At 37.0% G+C, this 18,225-nt stretch overlaps 2 protein-coding genes across 15 annotated transcripts in view; one reads left to right on the top strand and one right to left on the bottom strand.

The window, feature by feature from the left end:
* Positions 1-14,788, top strand: part of Samd3 (sterile alpha motif domain containing 3) — a 47,758-nt gene extending 32,970 nt beyond the window's left edge. For 3 of the 5 annotated variants that reach the window (XM_046449302.1, XM_058581160.1, XM_046449316.1), the window contains 5 exons: positions 5,120-5,272; positions 5,844-6,044; positions 13,344-13,515; positions 13,994-14,076; positions 14,301-14,788. In XM_046449302.1, coding sequence (XP_046305258.1) covers positions 5,120-5,272; positions 5,844-6,044; positions 13,344-13,515; positions 13,994-14,076; positions 14,301-14,585 — 894 coding nt within the window. In that variant the 3' untranslated portion in view covers positions 14,586-14,788. Of the gene's footprint in view, positions 1-5,119; positions 5,273-5,843; positions 6,045-10,241; positions 10,324-13,343; positions 13,516-13,993; positions 14,077-14,300 lie in introns of those variants that run through there. The other 2 variants (XM_046449322.1, XM_058581177.1) reach the window with 2 other exon arrangements.
* A 1,211-nt stretch (positions 14,789-15,999) lies between these two features.
* The window catches only part of L3mbtl3 (L3MBTL histone methyl-lysine binding protein 3), a 110,956-nt gene continuing 108,730 nt past the window's right edge, over positions 16,000-18,225 (bottom strand). For all 10 annotated transcript variants that reach the window (XM_046449233.2, XM_046449261.2, XM_046449272.2 and 7 more), the window contains one exon: positions 16,000-17,829. In XM_046449233.2, the coding sequence (XP_046305189.1) occupies positions 17,686-17,829 (144 nt within the window). In that variant the 3' untranslated portion in view covers positions 16,000-17,685. The remainder of the gene's footprint in view (positions 17,830-18,225) is intronic.

The raw sequence follows: 18,225 nt of genomic DNA, 5'->3' as shown, positions 1-18,225 counted from the left end.
TGTAGAACAAAATTATGTTTGTTTTTTTTATAAAAGTCAGTCTGTGTTTTTATTCATTTCTGGGGGGAAAAAAGGTATAACTACATCTTTCACCATGCTGTGTCTTAGTGTTTCAAAAGTAGTCTCCATCTTCTGTAGAAATCTACCTTAGGAATAGCTGTCTCTTTATTTGTGTTCCAGCTGTCAACTTAAGACTCAGAATTGCCTAGAGCTGAGCTCTGCTATTCTAAGCAATGCTGGGAGCCATAGGTCACAGTGACGTTGGAGTAGAGATCCTTCCATGTTACTGGTGTGATAATGGAGGATCCTCTTTGTCAGGATGCAACTGAAGTTCATATTCTAATTAATTTATGCTGATTTCCTTTGAAATCACAAATCCCACTGATGACTCCTGCACTTCTCTTCCATGTTTTCTTTGGTCAGGAGTGATCCCTTCCCTGCCTCATGCCTTTGTCCTTTCTTGAGCATGTCTCCCAATACTTTAGTGACAGATACATCAAAGTCAACTCTTTTTTTTTGCTGTTATTTTAATTAGTTGTTCAAAACATTACAAAGCTCTTGACATATCATATTCCATACATTTGATTCAAGTGGATTATGAACTCCCATTTTTACCCCGTATACAGGTTGCAAAGTCAACTCTTGCAGCTGCAATTCTGGAAGACTCAGACATTGATCATCCACTGCTTCTCCCACCTCCATATGCACTATTAAGGAAATCAGCCTTCAGAACAAGGCTTCATTCTGGAGAAGCATGACCACACTCAGGAACCCCTATCACTGGTTATCTCTGTGTCTGGGAAGCTCTCTTCCCCTTTAAGGATCTGAATGTGTTCAGAGTAAAGGGAGAGCATGAGCAAACCAATTGCTAAATTCCTTTAGCTCTAGTAATATATAAATCATTAATAATATATCTAATAATATATGAATCATTAGAAGAATGAGAATTTTGAGAATTTTGAATTCTGATACAATCTTCTGATAATGAAGGGCTCTTAATCTGTAATACAACCCAGGAACATTGTGTTAATCCCAGAGGTCTGATCAGGCAGAAACTCCCCAACAACTTTAGTTTCATGATGAGATGGGGGTACAGGGAATCAGTACATGTCACATGTAGTAAATGTCAATGTAGCAATTACAGAATTTCCATTAACTTCATAGTGGTAAACTATTTATATAAAGTTTTTATTGTTTCTTTTATTTTTTTAACAAATAGAATATTTTTTTTTGTGTTTAAAAACTAATATTTTATGCATTTGAAATATACAGAGTAATTGATAATGTGTGGCATATATGTAATTTATGAGACAAAATGAACACTGAGATTTGGGTTACTGACTGTATGTACCATTGTGTGAGTCTGTATTCCCTCCCCTCCTTCACCACTTACCTTTCCAACATCACTGGCCTCTAGAAGTGGTCACTGCTCTGAGTTTTATCATTCATCCACTTTTTAAATAAATAATTTTGTCACCTATGCATGAATTCACACTTTGAGTGTGGCTTACATTTGAGGTTTACTAATAGATATGAAAACCACATGTTAGTTTTGATGACTTGCTTTTTTTCAATGTAATGCATTTGAGATTCATCCAAGCTATTAAGTTAAACTGAGTTTATTCATTTCCCCTTTGGCTTAATAATCTGCTGTGACAGGGAACCACAGTTTCTGTGGCCGTTTTCCTGTCTACCAACATTTGATTCAATCCAGTTTGGGCTGTTATGGATCATGCTGCTGCAGTATGTGCCTTGATGCATTTGTGCAAGCTTTTTGTACTTAGGAGTGGAAGTGCTTGCTCATATAAGTGAGCAAATATTCAACTTTGTAAGACAAGGCCAAATTGTCCTCAGATGATTATGGCCATTTAAGACTCCTGAGAAGCATTAGTTATGATCAGATTTCTTTCCCTGCCCCAACCAGTTGCGAATAAAATGCTATCCTATTTGGTTCTGATTTTCATTTTTATTATGGATGAATCGATCATCTTTTTCTAAATTTATGAAATATTTGTTTTCTCCTTTTTTATATTTTTGGCCCATGAAATTTCTCTTCTTTCTATTTATTTGTAAGAATCTTTTATAAATTCTGTAGTTTACTACTTTGCCAATTATCTTAATTGTAATTGACAAAGATAAGTTTATTGTTTTAATGTAGTTAGATCTGTCAATCATTTCTCCTGTTGATTCTTGTTTTTAGGAAATCCTTTCCTGAACTGATAAGACACATTCTTAAATTTTCTTTCTTTCTTTCTTTCTTTCTTTCTTTCTCTCTCTCTCTCTCTCTCTCTCTCTCTCTCTTTCTTTCTTTCCCCCAAGTTTTGCTTATCATTGAAGTTCTTAAACCATGAAGAAGCTTTTCCTCTCATGGATAAAAACATTCCTTGCACTTTTTATAAAACAGTTCCTCTTTTCCTCAGGGGTTAGTGATGCCATCTTTGTTGTCTCCCTGGCTCAGTCAGAAGCTCTGCCATGTTGCACTATTAATTATCTATCCCTACAGGAATACCAGCTTTCCTTACCTGCATAGCTGTAAAATGTCTTGATACCTTCCCATCACTGCCTTATTCTTCTTTAGAAGTGTCTTGATTACTCTTGAGCTTTCAAATCTTTCATATAAATTTTAGGATCAGTTTATGAGGTTCTTAAATTTTTTTTGGTTTTTGATAGTGAAACTAGAGTTTGTTCAATCTATAGCTCCATTTGGAAAACAGTGATTTCTTTATGATATTGCTGCTTTCTGTGAACATGGTAGACCTATCCTTTTATTTAGATCTGATTAATATTTTCTAATGATTTTGAAATTGTCTTCATAAAGGTCTCACACATCATTTATTTTTTTATTTCTAGGTACCTTATAGGTGTTTTTTGTAATTGTGAAAAATCACATTTTGTTTGTTTCTATATTTGTATTCCATGACTCTGGAGAACTCTCAGTTATAATAAATTAAGCGTGCAGTATTTTGAGTTTTATCTTAAACTACCACATCATCCCTCCCTCTCTTTGTGGTGCTGGGGAATGAATACAGGGCCTCAGTCACGACAGGCAAATGCTCTACCACTGAGCTATAGCACTAGTCCCAATCACATAATCTCTGAATGATGACAATTTTTGTTCTACCTTTTCCAAATTTTACACCTTACATTTATTTTTTCTTTTATTACTCTGACATACTCATATCATAAGGTTGAATAAGAATGTAGGAGAGCAACTTTGTCTTGTTTCTGATTCTAAGAGAATCCTTTTAAAATTTCGCCATCAAAAATTATGTTAGGCTGGGCACAGTGGCACATGCCTGTAATAATACCAGCGGCTTGGGAAGCTGAGACAGGAGAATCTCCAGTTCAAAGGCAGCCTCAGCAACTGTGAGGCACTAAGCAACTCAGTGAGTCTCTGTCTTGAAATAAAATACAAAATAGGGTTGGGGATGTGGCTCAATGGTCGAGTGCCCCTAGTTCAATCCCTGGTAGTCCCCCTCCCCTGCAAAAACAATTAGGTTAGATCTAGGTTTTAGGTAGATAACTTTATCAGTTTTAGAATTTTCTTTTTATCTTGACAAATTTTTTTTAATTAAAAAAGGATGTTGAATTTTATAAGATGCTTCTTCTTTTCATCTTATTGGCTAATATGATATATAATGTTTAAACATATTTAGATAATCCAAGTAAAATCACACAGCTGTTAATATACTATATTTCTCAAAACCTACTTCTTTTCTGTCCCCAACTCTTCTATAACATTAGTCCCTAAATTGACATTGCAGAATGATAGCATGTGAAATGTAATGGGTAAAACAATCATATTTTTCTTTAGTTTAATATAGTGCTCTTACTAGTGTTGAACTGTCATGGGAGCCAGAAAGAGGAGGTCCTAGAGAAGAACCTCAACTCCAGGCACCAGGATTCTTGACATGCATGGTGGGAAAGAATTTCAGCATGCTTCAGATATAGAGGCACACAGAGATCTATATAAGAAAAGCAGAAAGTACACATTCAAGGGAGAAAGTCCTTCTTCTTAAGAAGAAGAAGTCCTTTTAGGGATCTCAGGCTTCTCTTTGAAACTTGGTGAGGAGTGGGCATGAGAAGGTATGTGGGGATGACATCAAGCTGGTGATCACAAGACCATTTACAGTGATCTGGCTGTTTTCAGGATCCTTAGGTTGATGTCTTTTGCATTATCTGATTAACAGATTAACACTGGGAAAGTTCCCTATATTATAGGTTCATCTCTCCCTTTCTTCAACTTATTCTAAAAATGCATGTATCAGTGGGTTAATTAACAGTGTAAAAGGCAATTTTCATAAGTTATTTTCTAGTAAATTTAAGACTGTGAATACAGATGTATAGATTTCCCAGAAACTTGGGAGTGACAGGCCTGGGACAGAGAACTGAGTTGGGGAGGAAAAGCACGAGGAACTCAAGTACAGAGCTTTCTTCTTTTTATCACCTTTTGTCTCCTTTCTACCTACGTTATTCTATCCTATCTCAAAACCAACATTGCAGTTCAGGGATAAAACCAAGTTAGTTGTTCCTAGTATTTATAACTTCGCTTATAAATGAGAATGACCTGTACTTTTCCTCTCATACTGTTCTTTGACCTTGAAGATCAACATCACTGTGGTTTTATAGAATGGTTTGCAGAGGGTCTGGGGTGTAGCTCTGTAGTAGAGTGCTTGCCTAGCAGGCGTGAGGCCCTGGGTTTGATCCCCATCACCAAAATAAAAAAGCATCAGTGGAATGGGTTGGAAAACATTTTATTTTCTCCATTCCCCTCTCTCTTTTTCCCTTTCTTGATTCCCTGAAATAATCTGCATAAATTTGGAACACTCTGTTTCCAAAGTTAAGTAGAATTTATCTGTAGAACCTTTAGGCATTGGGATTTTCCTTGTGAAAAAAACTTTTATCTTCTAATTAAATTCATGTAAGATTGTAGGAATTTCATTTTCATCTGTTCTGATAAATCATATTTTCTTAGAATTTGTTCTCTTGGTCTATGTCTTGCTAGTCATCCTAACTTCAAAGAAATTAGACCTATCTGCCATTTCCCCAATGTGCTGTTAAAAGTTTTGATGTAAAAGCATTTTAGTCTCTTTCTCATCTTTTCATCATTTATTTACAGGTAACAACTGTTCACATTCTGGTCAGCTTGGAGTTGGTCGACTTGCATTCAAGTTCAGTTCAGCCAAGTTGCTCTCAACTAATTTTTCTAAAAAGATTTTCTTCTAATTTCCTCAAAGCTGATTGTCTTATATTTTCAAAAAGAATATGTGAGGTATTTCTTAGCTGTTCATACCACACTCAGTGTACACATTATAGCATAAACATAGTTTGATTACTTAGCAACACAAAAAAAATCTGCTGATATTATTCAATTTGGATTTTATGGCCTAATTCTGCAGCTACAAAAAGTCATTTAAAAATAAAAAGACAAGCAATAGCAATAACACACCCTTAATTTAAAAACCAGTTTTAAAAATTTCTTCGTAACATTTTGTCTTCTAAAATTAAATGCATTAAAATAAACAACATCCCTGTTAGATGTGAACTTTCTGGATAATCTAGATTTCCATATAAATGAGTAAATAGAAATTAAAGAAACTTTTAGGTCTGTCAAGAGCTCAGATTATAATTCCATGGTAAGTAACTAATGAGCTAATTTGCTTTCATTAAAACTCTCCCTTGGTTACCCAAGGTCAAGGTCAAGTATAATTACACATGGCCATGCTCCCTTTAGGAGTACATAATTAAGGCATGCAATAACAGTCTGTAATTCAGGTTTTCATGATATATCAAACTGCCACTTGAAATATGAGATTCATTGATATTTTGAAAATATTTTGCAGGAAGAATCTGTTTGTTTAGATTCTGAGGTAGATGAACATATTAACTGGTTTCAGCAAGAATATATGAAAACAGAAAAGGACTGGACAGAAATTGACAAGAGGATGAACCAGACCTTGGAAGTAAGAAGAAAGATGATTGGCAGCAGAACACCTCTGAAGGACATTCTTAAAATGTTTCCTTTCTTGAAGTGCCCTTATCAGGTATTCGTATTTGGTTGTAACAATCTCTGATTATAGCATCAAATTGATTTCGCCCTATTTCCTCTTAGAATAGTAAATGACACAACATAGCAAGATAGTGGATGTGATATTTAGGGTGTATATACAACCACTGATGGGCAGAAATTTCAGGAAGCTCCTTCAGATAATAGGCACCGGCTGCATTAAAATAAACAACATCCCTATTAGATATGAACTTTCTGGATAATCTAGATTTCCATAGAATTTCCATAGAGAATTTCCTGGACATATTGTGGAGGTTGGGGGAATCATTACTAGGGATATTTGACAGTGTGAATCATTTCCCCTTTGCATGCTTTTAGATAATTAAGATAGTTTATTAAGAGACTCTTAGTATGCAACATTGATCACAACAAAGTAGATTTTGAGTAAAGGAATCATTTCATAAAGCGATCTTAAAAATACATGAAGTTTGATGGATAATTCAAATACCTTTCTATTGAATTTACTTAGGGTGATTATTCAAGATTATTCACCACCATTTTAATTTACTTTAACAAAAGATTCATCAAAACTTTTACCCGAGAACACATTTCATGGAAGAATTCAATCAACCACACTGAAAATTAAATATTTTACATATTCTTTTTCAAAAAGAAAGAATTTGCCTATAAGTATTATTTTAATAATAATGTCAATAGCAAATATCTAAGTGTTTACTCAGCAGCAGATATGTTCTCAGGGCTTTATGCAAGTTAATTAAATTATTAATCAGCCACCCTATCTTGTGTTTTTTTTTTTGTTTGTTCCTTTGGGTTGCTAGGAACAGTAATAGCCACTAGCCAGATCAACACACCTGCAAAATATAGTTTTAAAGCACAAACCTGATGAACTGATGGTTTATGAAGTCTTCAAACTAGGAAGCATGTTTTGAATGTCAATAGTTCCTAAAGTGCCTGGCAGAGTCCTGTGTGTGAACAAGCAGTGTTTGTTTGATGCTGAAGGAATTAGCAGGTGGTTGGGAAGGCTGCTGTGAACACTGATGTCACAGCCTTGGGTTCTTCCCTGGAGTGCAGTCCACCAGAGGTTTAGTGATTAAAATAGATGAATTATGGCTAAGAAGCCTTTCAAAGTGCCACAGATGATAGGAAGTCTAAGGCCCATCATGGCTGAGCCAGGAGCAAAGACTACAGATCTAGGGCTTTGTCCAAGTCTCTCGATGTGGCCTCGGTATGTTTTCCCTCCATATTTCCTTAGGCTTTTCACCTTTTATGTCCAACATGTGTATTGGGGGATGGTGTTGGTAATGACTGTCTATATATTGTTTTAAACAAAAGAATAAAACATTTTTAGTTCCTTTCAGGAAGCATTGCTCTAACTCAACCCTGCATATTTGGGATTTACAATATATAAAGCCCTTGTTGTGTTTCCTAAAATTAAAGTTGACCTTACTTACAAATACCTGCTATCAGCTATCCCTGTAGCAATCCTCTGCTCCACACACCCCACGCCATTGTGAACCATGTGGAGCTTGGGAGTCGTGGATACAAGTGCAGAGGAAGACAGCATCGGTAGGAGGAAGTGGTCCTGGCAGTTAATACTGACCCTCCATTGCTTCCTGTACTACCCTCCTTCCCTCAAAAAAAAAGTTTCAACAGAAAATTTAAAAATTAAAAATTTTTTAGATTCACTTTATTAGACTATCTAAAATATTATCAACTTGGGATCTATTGTATGTGGCAGAAGACAGTGGGGGGGGGGTTGAAGAGAGTGTTAAACAAAATTTAAACATCCACATTTTCTAACAAATACTTCGAGATGCTACAGTTTTCATCTTCCTGAGAAGCTATTTCAGTCATCTTCTCTAATAACTGAAGTGAAAGCCAGGCACTATGGCACTATGTCACATTGGAGGGAGGCGAGATGGGAGGATGACTTGAGCCCATGAGTTTGAGGCCAGCCTGGGTAACATAACAAGGAGACCCTGTCTCAAAAAGCAAACAAAAGAAAACACCACCACCAACAACAACAAAAGCAAACCAAGGGAAGTACATAAGAAGAATGCTAATAGTTTCAAAGGCAGTTTTAAAGAATCTGAGTTTTGCTTTTGGCTATAATGGAGTACTAGACTCATAAATGTGGATGAAGCTGGAAGAACAATGGATGAGGCAGCTGCTTCCAGACATCAGTTAACAGGCATTGCAGAATTCCAATCCTTGGTAGAAGGAAAACACAGAAGATATACCTCAGTTCTCTGCTGCAGGGTCACTTTCTGGACCACTGCCTAGAAAGGTGGAAGCCAAGCAGAAGATGGTGGTCTCACTGAACTGGATGTGAAGGAGTTGGGGGAATGAAGAGCAGCTGGTTTGATTTGGAGGAGAGTATATAGACGCCCATACGGGGATCCCACAGAGTTTTCGCCTTAGAACTGGACAGCACAGGATGAGACTCCATGGTGATTTTACAGAAAAAGTCTGTTGCAAGATTGCAAGCTGATTTCAGAGGTCACATGATGTTGATAAATAAAAATTCTGCCTGGAGTAGAGAGAATTGCTGGGCACCCCAGGCATACACTTGACACTGCAGAAAAGTCCATGCCATATGAGTGATAATCATGCCCTAAGCTTAATGTTGCCCTGTGACTAAGGACAAAACCCAAAATAGACCTGCCCAAACGAATGATAAAAATGAAGCCTGACAGGACCGGAAGAAACAACTGGTAATTTATCTGCCTGCCAGAACAAAATTTAATCCGAACTCCCTATGGTGGATCACTGCGTAGAGAGTGGTGCCACTCTGATTGTTACCTCTCGATTCTGGGACCGAAGTCATGGCTTTGTAAGAAATAGCACCACATTTGGACTGGGGATATAGCTCAGCTCGCCTCACATGCACAAGGTGCTGGGTTTAATCCACAGCACCACCAAAAAAGAAAGAAATAGCACCATGAAATAGCACCATGTTTTGAGTGCTGATTTGGACACCTGACCCAACCCTGTAAGTATTGCCACTTAACTGATGCCACAGCCAAGCCTTTAAAAGGCCATTCCTTTGTCCTGTCAAGCCAGTTACTAAAGGGTATGGGAACATGGTAAAATCAGTGAATTCCAGGCATCATCATCATGGAGAATCTCATAGAGAAACTGAATATGTGAAAAAAAGGAACCAAATTGAAATTTAGAATGAAAAATAGCATTTACTTGAAATAAACTCTTCACTGGATAGGCCTAATAGTATATTAGAAAACACAAAGAAGAAAGGGTCTATGAATTTAAAGATAGATCAATAGAAATTATTCAATCTGGTAATGAAAAAGGATTAAGATTTATAACCTGTGGGACAAAAGCTGGTAGAAAAGGAGGATTTTCTGCACTAGGCCATTCACAGCTGGGAGTTTAACTGTATGGACATGGGGGAGATTTGTGCCAATAAGTGAATACACTGAGGATAATGAGGGCCAGGTTTTTCACTACTGAAAATTGACAAGTATGGAAAAAGGAAGGTTAGAGGAAGCCCTGAGGTGTTAGATTGGAATTGAAAGTAAGTATCTAACCTCATGGCTTTTACTATTTATATGTACATATACAGTATAGATGTTTGTATGTTTTTTCCTGTGTGCATCTGTATAGATTGTCAACCTAAATAACAAAGGGAGATTCTCCAAAGATGATGAATTTATCTGGGAATGGGCATGGCGTTAGAAGTATATGTGCAATGGTAAACCCTGTGTATTGAAGGACATTAACGCAAGAAGAATATTATAAAAGCAAAATGAGTAGGATTGCATAAGTTGTTTTTGAAACAATAATCACTGGCTACCAAGGATCCATATCAAAGGTGGTGTCAGTCGGAGTTTGGAGAGGCAGCTGTTGGACAGATGTTCTTGCACAAGTATTTTTGTGTAAAGTCGTGTGACCTTTGAGCAAGGTTGTAGTTCTCAGAGGCTTTTTGTGGTACTTTTTGTTATCTGTCATACAGGCAAGTGAGTCCTTTTTTTCTCAGCTATTGGTTTTATTTATTTAATTACTTTTTAGTGTTTGACACATGTAACTCCATTTTGGTTCTGACAACTTTTGCAATATATATAAAAATATATTTGCTAGTTTTGTTGCTATAAGAAATTCTAGTGCAACACCACCTTTGTAGTAAGGAGTACACCTAGAACTGAAATTTTAGTTTCTAAATGCTAATATTAGTTTATTTATTCTCCAATAAAAGGAACCAGGGCTCTTGGAGAAATGGCTGACTCAAAGGCAAGAGCAAAAAATTTAGAGAAAAAAAGCAAAAATCAAAAAACAAGGTGAGCCTGAAATATTGTAAAAAGCTAGAAATTAAGAATGTGTTCATGGACTAGTGAAATATACAAGAGTACACAGGAATCAGCTTAAACCAGCTCCCCACTGGCCAAACCTAGACAACTTGAGACAACAAAATATAAATAATTTAAGGATCAGATTTGAAATCATTTGATGGTAATTTATTAGTCAGTTGTGACATAAACAAATGTGTAAGTAAATAAGTGTAGAAGAAAAGAAAGCTCTGCACTACAATAGAAATCACTAATAAATTTAGAAAGGGTAGAATAAGAAAATTGCCATTTGGTAGTAGACATAGTGACAGCTGACAGAAGCCACAATCATCAATGGATGCTGAGTCTGGTGAATAAAAGTTACATGAGGAAGGAGTTATTCACCTAAACTCAAGATATTTCCCCCCAAAATATTACAACATGTAAATCAACTTTACAGAGGACAAACTTGGCAGATTCCATCTTAACTAAGCAATAAAGGTTAATATCTCCAACACTAGAACGGATTGCCACCTTGTACTTGCTGATGCAGTGAGAAACGCTGGCATTTTTGCTCCACATGCATAAATCATGAAAAAATATCATGTAAACCTAAATTGAGAGATGTCCACTACTTTAAAAAATGCCAGGGACATCAAGCTGTTTCAGACTAGAGAATGAAGAGAGTAAAGGAACCTAAATCTCACCTGTGATCCTGAATTAGATCCTGGACTCATAAAAAACAAGATTGGAACAGCTGGATGATTTGAGACCTATAGATTAGATTTTGAGTGACCTTGTATTTAAGGAGAGTTATGGTTTGGAAGTGGTGTCCCTCAAAAGTTCATGTGTGAGACAGTACAAGAAGGTTCAGAGAAGAAAGAATTGGGTTATGACAACCTTAACCCAGTCAGTAAAATCATCACCTGATGGGATTATTAAGTGGTGCCTGAAGGCGGGGTTTATTAAGTGGTGCCTATGGTGTGGCTGGAGGAGGTGGGGCATGGGGGGCATAGCTTTGGGGTATATGTTTGTATCTGGCAAGTAGAGTCTTTCTCTCTGCTTCCTGATCATCATATGAGCTGCCTCTCTCTGCCACACTCTTCTGCCATGATGATCAGCCTCACCTTGAGCCCTGAAGAATGGAGTCTGCTGTTTATGGATTGAGACCTCTGAAACCATGAGCCCCCCAAATAAACTTTTCCTCTTCTACAGTTGTTCTGGTTGGGTCCTTTTAGTCACAGCAGCAAAAAAAGCTGACTAAAACAAGGAGTGTGTGTGTGGGGGCGGCATGTCTACAGCTTTTTTTCAAGTGGATCAGAAATTGGGGCAATTTACATGAAAAATATTTGTGAGCTTTATTATTTCTTCAACTTTAATGTGAAGTTGAAATTATTTCAAAATGGTTAAAAAGCAAAAACAAAAAAACCCAAAAAACTCCTAGGCCTTGGGCCCAGGGAAGTGACATTGTCTACCTTCTTCAGGTAGAATGCTTTTACTTCTGTCTGCTTGATGAGAGAACCATTTTCTAAGGGTATTAATCTAGATTAGCAGTTCACTGGGCAGCCGCATATCCGCACCATGGGCCTCTACAAGAAAGTGCATTCCAGCCTTCTGACAACTTTCAGACCTAATCTTTGGGCAATTTACTTACTTTCCATTTTTTTTTATTAGTGCATTATAATTATACATAATAGTGGGATTTTTTTGTTACTTATTTGTACATGCATATAATACAACAATGTAATTTGGTCGATTTCTTTCCCCAGTATCCCCTTTCCCTGCCCTCCTGGGGCATCTTGTGACCTCTCAGCCTGCCAAGCAACAGTGAGGCCCAATGAACAGTGCGTAAACTGTTCTTTACAGTTTTAAGGAAGGCAAGGATTAAGTTAATGCATAGTAATGTGGATGGCTAATGATCTGAATAATGTTACTCAATGGCAACAAAAAATGTCAACAATGTTACTAATGTCAACAAAAAGAGTGAGGGGGCAGTGGTGGTGGAATTCTCTGAAGGGTAGAATTTAGGAAATGGAAACAAAAGGTGGTTTTGAGAAAAAGGAGCTTCCATAAAGGCAAACTGGCTTTGCTTTGACTTTGTAGTCTAATCTTCTGCACTTAAATTGTTTTGAATTAAATTGGAAGATCTCTGATCTTCCAACCTAAAAAGCACTCCATTTCCCTTTAAGATGCTATGGTTAGGAGCTTTCCAAGGGTTGCCTCCCAAAGTCCAGAAGTTTTCTTCTTTTGCCTCTTGTTGGACACTGCCAAAACCTAACAATGGTGTTTACCTAGAGAAATGTAAGATTCTAGAATCCTAGCTGGGTAACCCAGGAGCCAACATACATACTTTGGAATCCTCATCATTTCATTGAGCCTGCATCTAAAGTTTTAATACTTTTTTTTTTTTGTATCAGGGATTGAATTTATGGGCATTTGACCACTGAGTCACATCCCCAGCCCTATACTGTATTTTATTTAAAGACAGGGTCTCACTCATTTGCTTAGCACCTTGCAGTTCCTGAGCCTGGCTTTGAACTCACTTTTCTCCCGGTCTCAGCCTCCCAAGCTGCTGGGATTATAGGCAAAGTTTTAATTCTTAAATGATTTTTCTTTTAATTCTAGAAATGGAAAACCTGCCATTCCATAAAATAAGTGTTCCCTAAAGCTTTAATTCTACAGGTTTAGAATTTTGTCATGTCCATTATTTATCTTTTCTTATTCATTTTAGGCTTTCATTTTTTTTATCCTCCCTCATCTTAAGAACTTACTTTTCTACCAAAGCTACTAAAATAATTAGTATGTATTTTAAATCAGCATTCAAAGGTTAACTTTAAAGTTATTTACTTCCTTACATGATGTATGTATATATAATGATACACATGGAAGTATATGTGTGTGTATATTATTTATATTATATATATGTATGTATATGTATGTGTATATATATATATATATATATATATATATATATATATATATATATATATTAGCTTTCCTTATGATCTGGTATTGCTTTCTTCTTTTATCAGATATTCAGAGAATTCCAACTTCTTACAAGAACAGATATTTATAAGAAAACAAGGCACATTTTGGAATTCTATTCAGAAAAAATACTGACTGCTTTTTCAGTTGTGGACAATCCAATCAACATTGCATTGCAAGAAAAAATGAAAGAAAACACAGATGAAGATATGTTGAAGTGTTAGTAAACCTGGGGTCGGGTGAGCCGGTCTGTTATCTGTGTAATGCAGGATATTTAGGAAAGCTCTGCTTTGGTAATAAGTACAATTCAATGAAACAACTGATGTGGGGGAAAAAACAATTTTTCAAATGGGGAAAATAGAGGTATGGATTTAAAAAGTACACTCAATACTGTGAAATTACGTTGGGGGAACTAGTACCTGTTAGTTTTATTATACAAATTACAAACTCGACAAGCTTATCCTGAAAGCTGCAGAGTACAGAATTCGTCTCTCCTGGCAGTGACCTAGAAAGCAAAACATGAGGTCTCCAGGTTTATTACAGGTTGACTTAAATAAAAGGTTGTGAAGCATTCCTCTAAGGCTTGTTTGTTCTCTGTGGAACCTAACTGTAAGAGTCCAGATGTTTTAACACCAGCTCTGTTTACAACTGTCGGAAACCTATTTTTACTCAGATACCAACATGTTTGCTCTGACAGATATGAAGATGACAGCCACATGTTTACTCCTCCCAGATGTTTTCGGGGATGATCCCAGCCTTTTTGCAGTTGTGAATGAGAAGGTACGTGGTGTGTGAATGGCCACTGGTTTGCCATTCTACACCTCCATATGGCAATTTATTTAAAAGCACCATAGTGGTCCACTTGGAAGTCTGTTTTGTCATATTTGTAGATATGCTACATTGTAACAAGCTCATTCATTGTGATTTTATGGTTCAGTTCAGGCATGTTTGATTATTTAGCTACTTTATCCATCACGGGGTAGTGACTCTTTTCTTTTTCACAGGTTCAAGTGTCCACGCCTGTGTTGGAAGTTAAAAACCCTTTCAGCATCGACGTCTGTGAGTTTTCTTTATATTTAGACAAAGAGAAGCTCACAAAGGTGGATGACTGCGTGACAGCTGTGGCGGCTCTAGTGGCTACCTTTCATGTATTTGGGATTGAGTGTCCAAGAAGACTGTCCCAAACCCTCAACTTCCTAGAGACATGGATCTTTGATACGCATAGGCCCTGTTTCCCTTCTTTGAAAAAAAAGGAAAGGGAAGTAGGATTTCAGCCCCCAGTTACTTAACAGCTATTAAATATTGTATCAGAATTTATCTCTGGAACAAGCTTTATAAAAAATTGTTTTGATTTAGGATTCTGGTAGAGGTAGTATTATAAAATCATCTATAAAATCAAAGATATTAATGAATTTAAATGCCTTCAATCTTTACACTCAAGATACTTAAGTTCTTTGTGAAATTCTGTAATAAATACTACTGAAGCAATTAACACATTCTTTCTTTTGATTTGTGTTTTTAAAATTTCCATGGTCAAAGCTTTACTTTCAAGGGTGCCCTCCTTAGTTTTTAAAAAAGATACTCTGCACTTCAGGCAAACTCAAATCCTTCCCGTTAGGATATGGCCTTGCACATAATTTGATGTGCCCAATTTTCAGCTGCACATTTATGGCCTGTGGGTAGCCTCCCTGTCTTTGGTCTGACTTGTAAACATCCTAAACTTGAAAATTTTAAGGGGCACATACCTGTAGTTCTCTTACCTTGATGAATTGTCTGGTCCCAACCAGCTGGTTTCCTTCATTCACTTATTGAGAGCAAAGGTACCGTAGTACTGAGGTCTCACATTGCCAGCTGATCTTGCTGGCCAAGCTTCTGCTGTGTCCTGTGTCCACCTTTTATTGCTTCCTTCCCAAGGGAGTAGTGCTGCATGCCCACTCTCCACTGCCCAGAGTCCCACATGAAAACTCTGCTCCGAACAGTGGTGGCACAAGAATTCTTGCTTGGGTCTAAAAAGACTCACTGTACTCTTACTTTTTTTAGAATATTACGCAGGGAAAAGCTACAAAACTAGTTTGTTTGCAATTCTTCAGTACTACAGATTGAACCCTGGGGTTCTATACCACTGAGCTACATCCCCAGCTCTTTAATTTTTTTTTATTTTCATAGAGAATATCATAAGTTGCATAGATTGGCCTTGAGTTTACACTCTCAGGGATAGAGTGCTGAGATTTCCATGGAATCTTGTACCATCCTAATGATGCTTATGCCTTGCCTCTATCATACAATGGCACGCTGTCTAGACTGGATGTGTTAAGTATGATTTAGAAATCTCATTACAACATATGCTTTAAACTAGAAATGAAAAATTCCTGATGTGTATAAATCCTACTTGACAAAACCATGTAATTTTAAGTTTTTTGTTGTTGTTATTGCTCATCATATCTTGGGACATAGTTTGACAAACCATACTAAATCCTAATCCTAGAGATTTATTAGATAGCTGCCCTTTTTCATCTCCTCCTTTTTGTGGTCTTGAGGACCAAACCTAGGGCCTCATGTTGCCGGGCAAGCACTCAACCTCTGAACTATCTCCCGACCCCTACATGGCTGTCTCAATACCCTTATGCTTGATGTTGTCCATGATCTTGTTCTACCTCTCCTGTGTGGCAAGCTTCCTTAAAAATCATACATGTATAAAGAAAGTATCTGTAATTAAGACTTTATTTCATTTATATCAGGTATAACAAGTGCAACTTGAATGTACAGATTCTGAACAGAACATAAAAAAGGGGGAAAAACCAACAACGAAAACTTATTTATCAGATTCATGCAAAGAAACGAATGGGACACTGCAGATGTCACTGACCCTCTTTTACCTTAAATCATGACAAATGCAAAGGACTGCTAACAGATCCCAACAGAGCACATTAAAGGAAGTTCTACATCAGGAAAAAAAAAATGAGAGCAACTAAGGAAAGGGGTGGGACTTTCATCAGAATTCAGACAGCATGCTACAAACTTACTTTCTATTTTTAAAATAGTCCTTGAATAAATGTCTAATCCTGGAATTCAAAAGTACATTGAAAGACTGACAAAATAATTTACTTTTTCCCTTAGAAATGCATTCTTACAAAAGAAACACTGCCAACTATCAGTTTATAGATAATCAAGGGTTTTCGTTTAAAGTGCATCCGAATGCTCAGATAGTGAGACAAAGTATTTTACAGAAAGGGGAATCCTTCCACAAGGGAGGTTCTTGAATGACTGCTTTGGGATTCACCTTCCTGACCTATGAGCACAGACATTTGTGTCTGAGGGTGCGGCTCCCTCACTCCAGGCCCGCAATATAAAACCTAGACACTTGTTCTTCAGCCAACCCTGAAGAAAGTCTTTGGGTTTGGAGGACACCTCAAGACTGGAGACAGCTCTTCATGGATTAGTGTTTCCACCAACAGAATGAGCCTTTCATTGCTGAAAAGCTACTTCAATGACAATTAGAGAAAAGCTCAAGATAATCTCATAAACAGTTCAAGAGCCCTACAAACAGCCCCCCACTGCAATGTAACCACACATTCCTCTGGTACCATCTGACTCTCGTAAACAACACAGGCACCACGATGTATGAGACTGATGCCACTCAGATATGCTACCTAATTTATTTATGTTTATATATTTTATTTTTCAATTCCATTCTTTTATATACATGTTTTTGGTAATTATAGTAAAGATGCTGGTGAAAAGTAATTTGTTTAAGATTTCACATAATGCGTGCAAAAGTAAAAACACTGATTTGAAGAAAAGTAATTTTTACAACACTTCGGCCCCAACAGATGATGGCAAGCAGTTAGGCAATACCATGACTTGCAAAGTTATACTTAGCATCATGTTGCAATTCAAAATATGGCACAAATGAACAATACAGGTAACAGTCCCACTGGCTAGACTCAGCCAGGTTTTGACTAATTTGGTATAAGTTGAAATTCAATTATATAAAAAGGTTTCTGAAAGTACTGAAAAAGAAAAAGTGTACATGAAAGAGAATTCAACAATGTTTACAAAATGCCAAAGTTCTTACTCTGCCCCCCCTTACCATAAATAATTAATGAGGTTCCCTTTCCCCCACCCCCCAGCCTCAAAAAGATTTACAAAGATAAATTTAGCTCAGTGAACAGAACCAAAAGATGACTGTTGTTAGACAGTACCTGGTTAAAAGCTCAAGCACTTTCCTAAGAATTCATATATATTGTCTCTTGAGGAATATAAATATCAGATAGTGTTGCTCTTTTGAGTTTTCGAGACTTCTCGCTTAGGAGTTACATCCGTCCTTGTGCTTTGAATAAAACATGAGCTTTAAAGCAGAAAGCTGATGGTACTCAGAATCCACCATCTTCAAAGTTCATTGTGAGAATTCTTCTCTGCAGCTTTGAACATCAGAATAGAATTGAAAATTTTGAGAGCAGGGCCCAGCTTAATGCTCATGATTTTCACAATGTCCGTTTGAGTCATGAGTAGAAATGCTTCTCCATCGATTTGCTAAAATATGGGGAAGAAACAGAAGAACGTGGATTAGCCAGGAGTTGTGCTGTGGAAGCATCCAAGGTTAAGTTCTTGCTGGCCTCCACACAGGAGCTACACAGAGGCTTGGTGTGCAACTGCATTTCCCAATATTACCTAACCCAGATGACTCAAATTTGGCCTGGGAGCAGAGCCCACAGGAAAATGAAAGTGCCCAGCCCTTCTTGTGATTCCCATGAGTTAGGTGCCTAGTCAAGAAGAACATAGGAAAATCTAGGGTGCCCCACATCTAGTTCAGCAGACTTTTAAATTAAAGATAATAAGCACACAATGTGGACATAAGCCAAGGAATTCGAGAAAGTATTCAGCTTACATGCTAACATTTTTTTTTTTTTAATTTGTCCTCTACCATGA

The sequence above is a fragment of the Marmota monax genome, unplaced genomic scaffold, assembly GCF_021218885.2.
Source record: "Marmota monax isolate L192 unplaced genomic scaffold, Marmota_monax_Labrador192_F-V1.1 WCK01_AAM20220418_F8-fsc00030, whole genome shotgun sequence".
NCBI classification, from domain to species: Eukaryota; Metazoa; Chordata; class Mammalia; order Rodentia; family Sciuridae; genus Marmota; species Marmota monax.
Note: the sequence above shows the minus strand (reverse complement) of the source record. Positions and strands in the feature narration are given on the sequence as shown.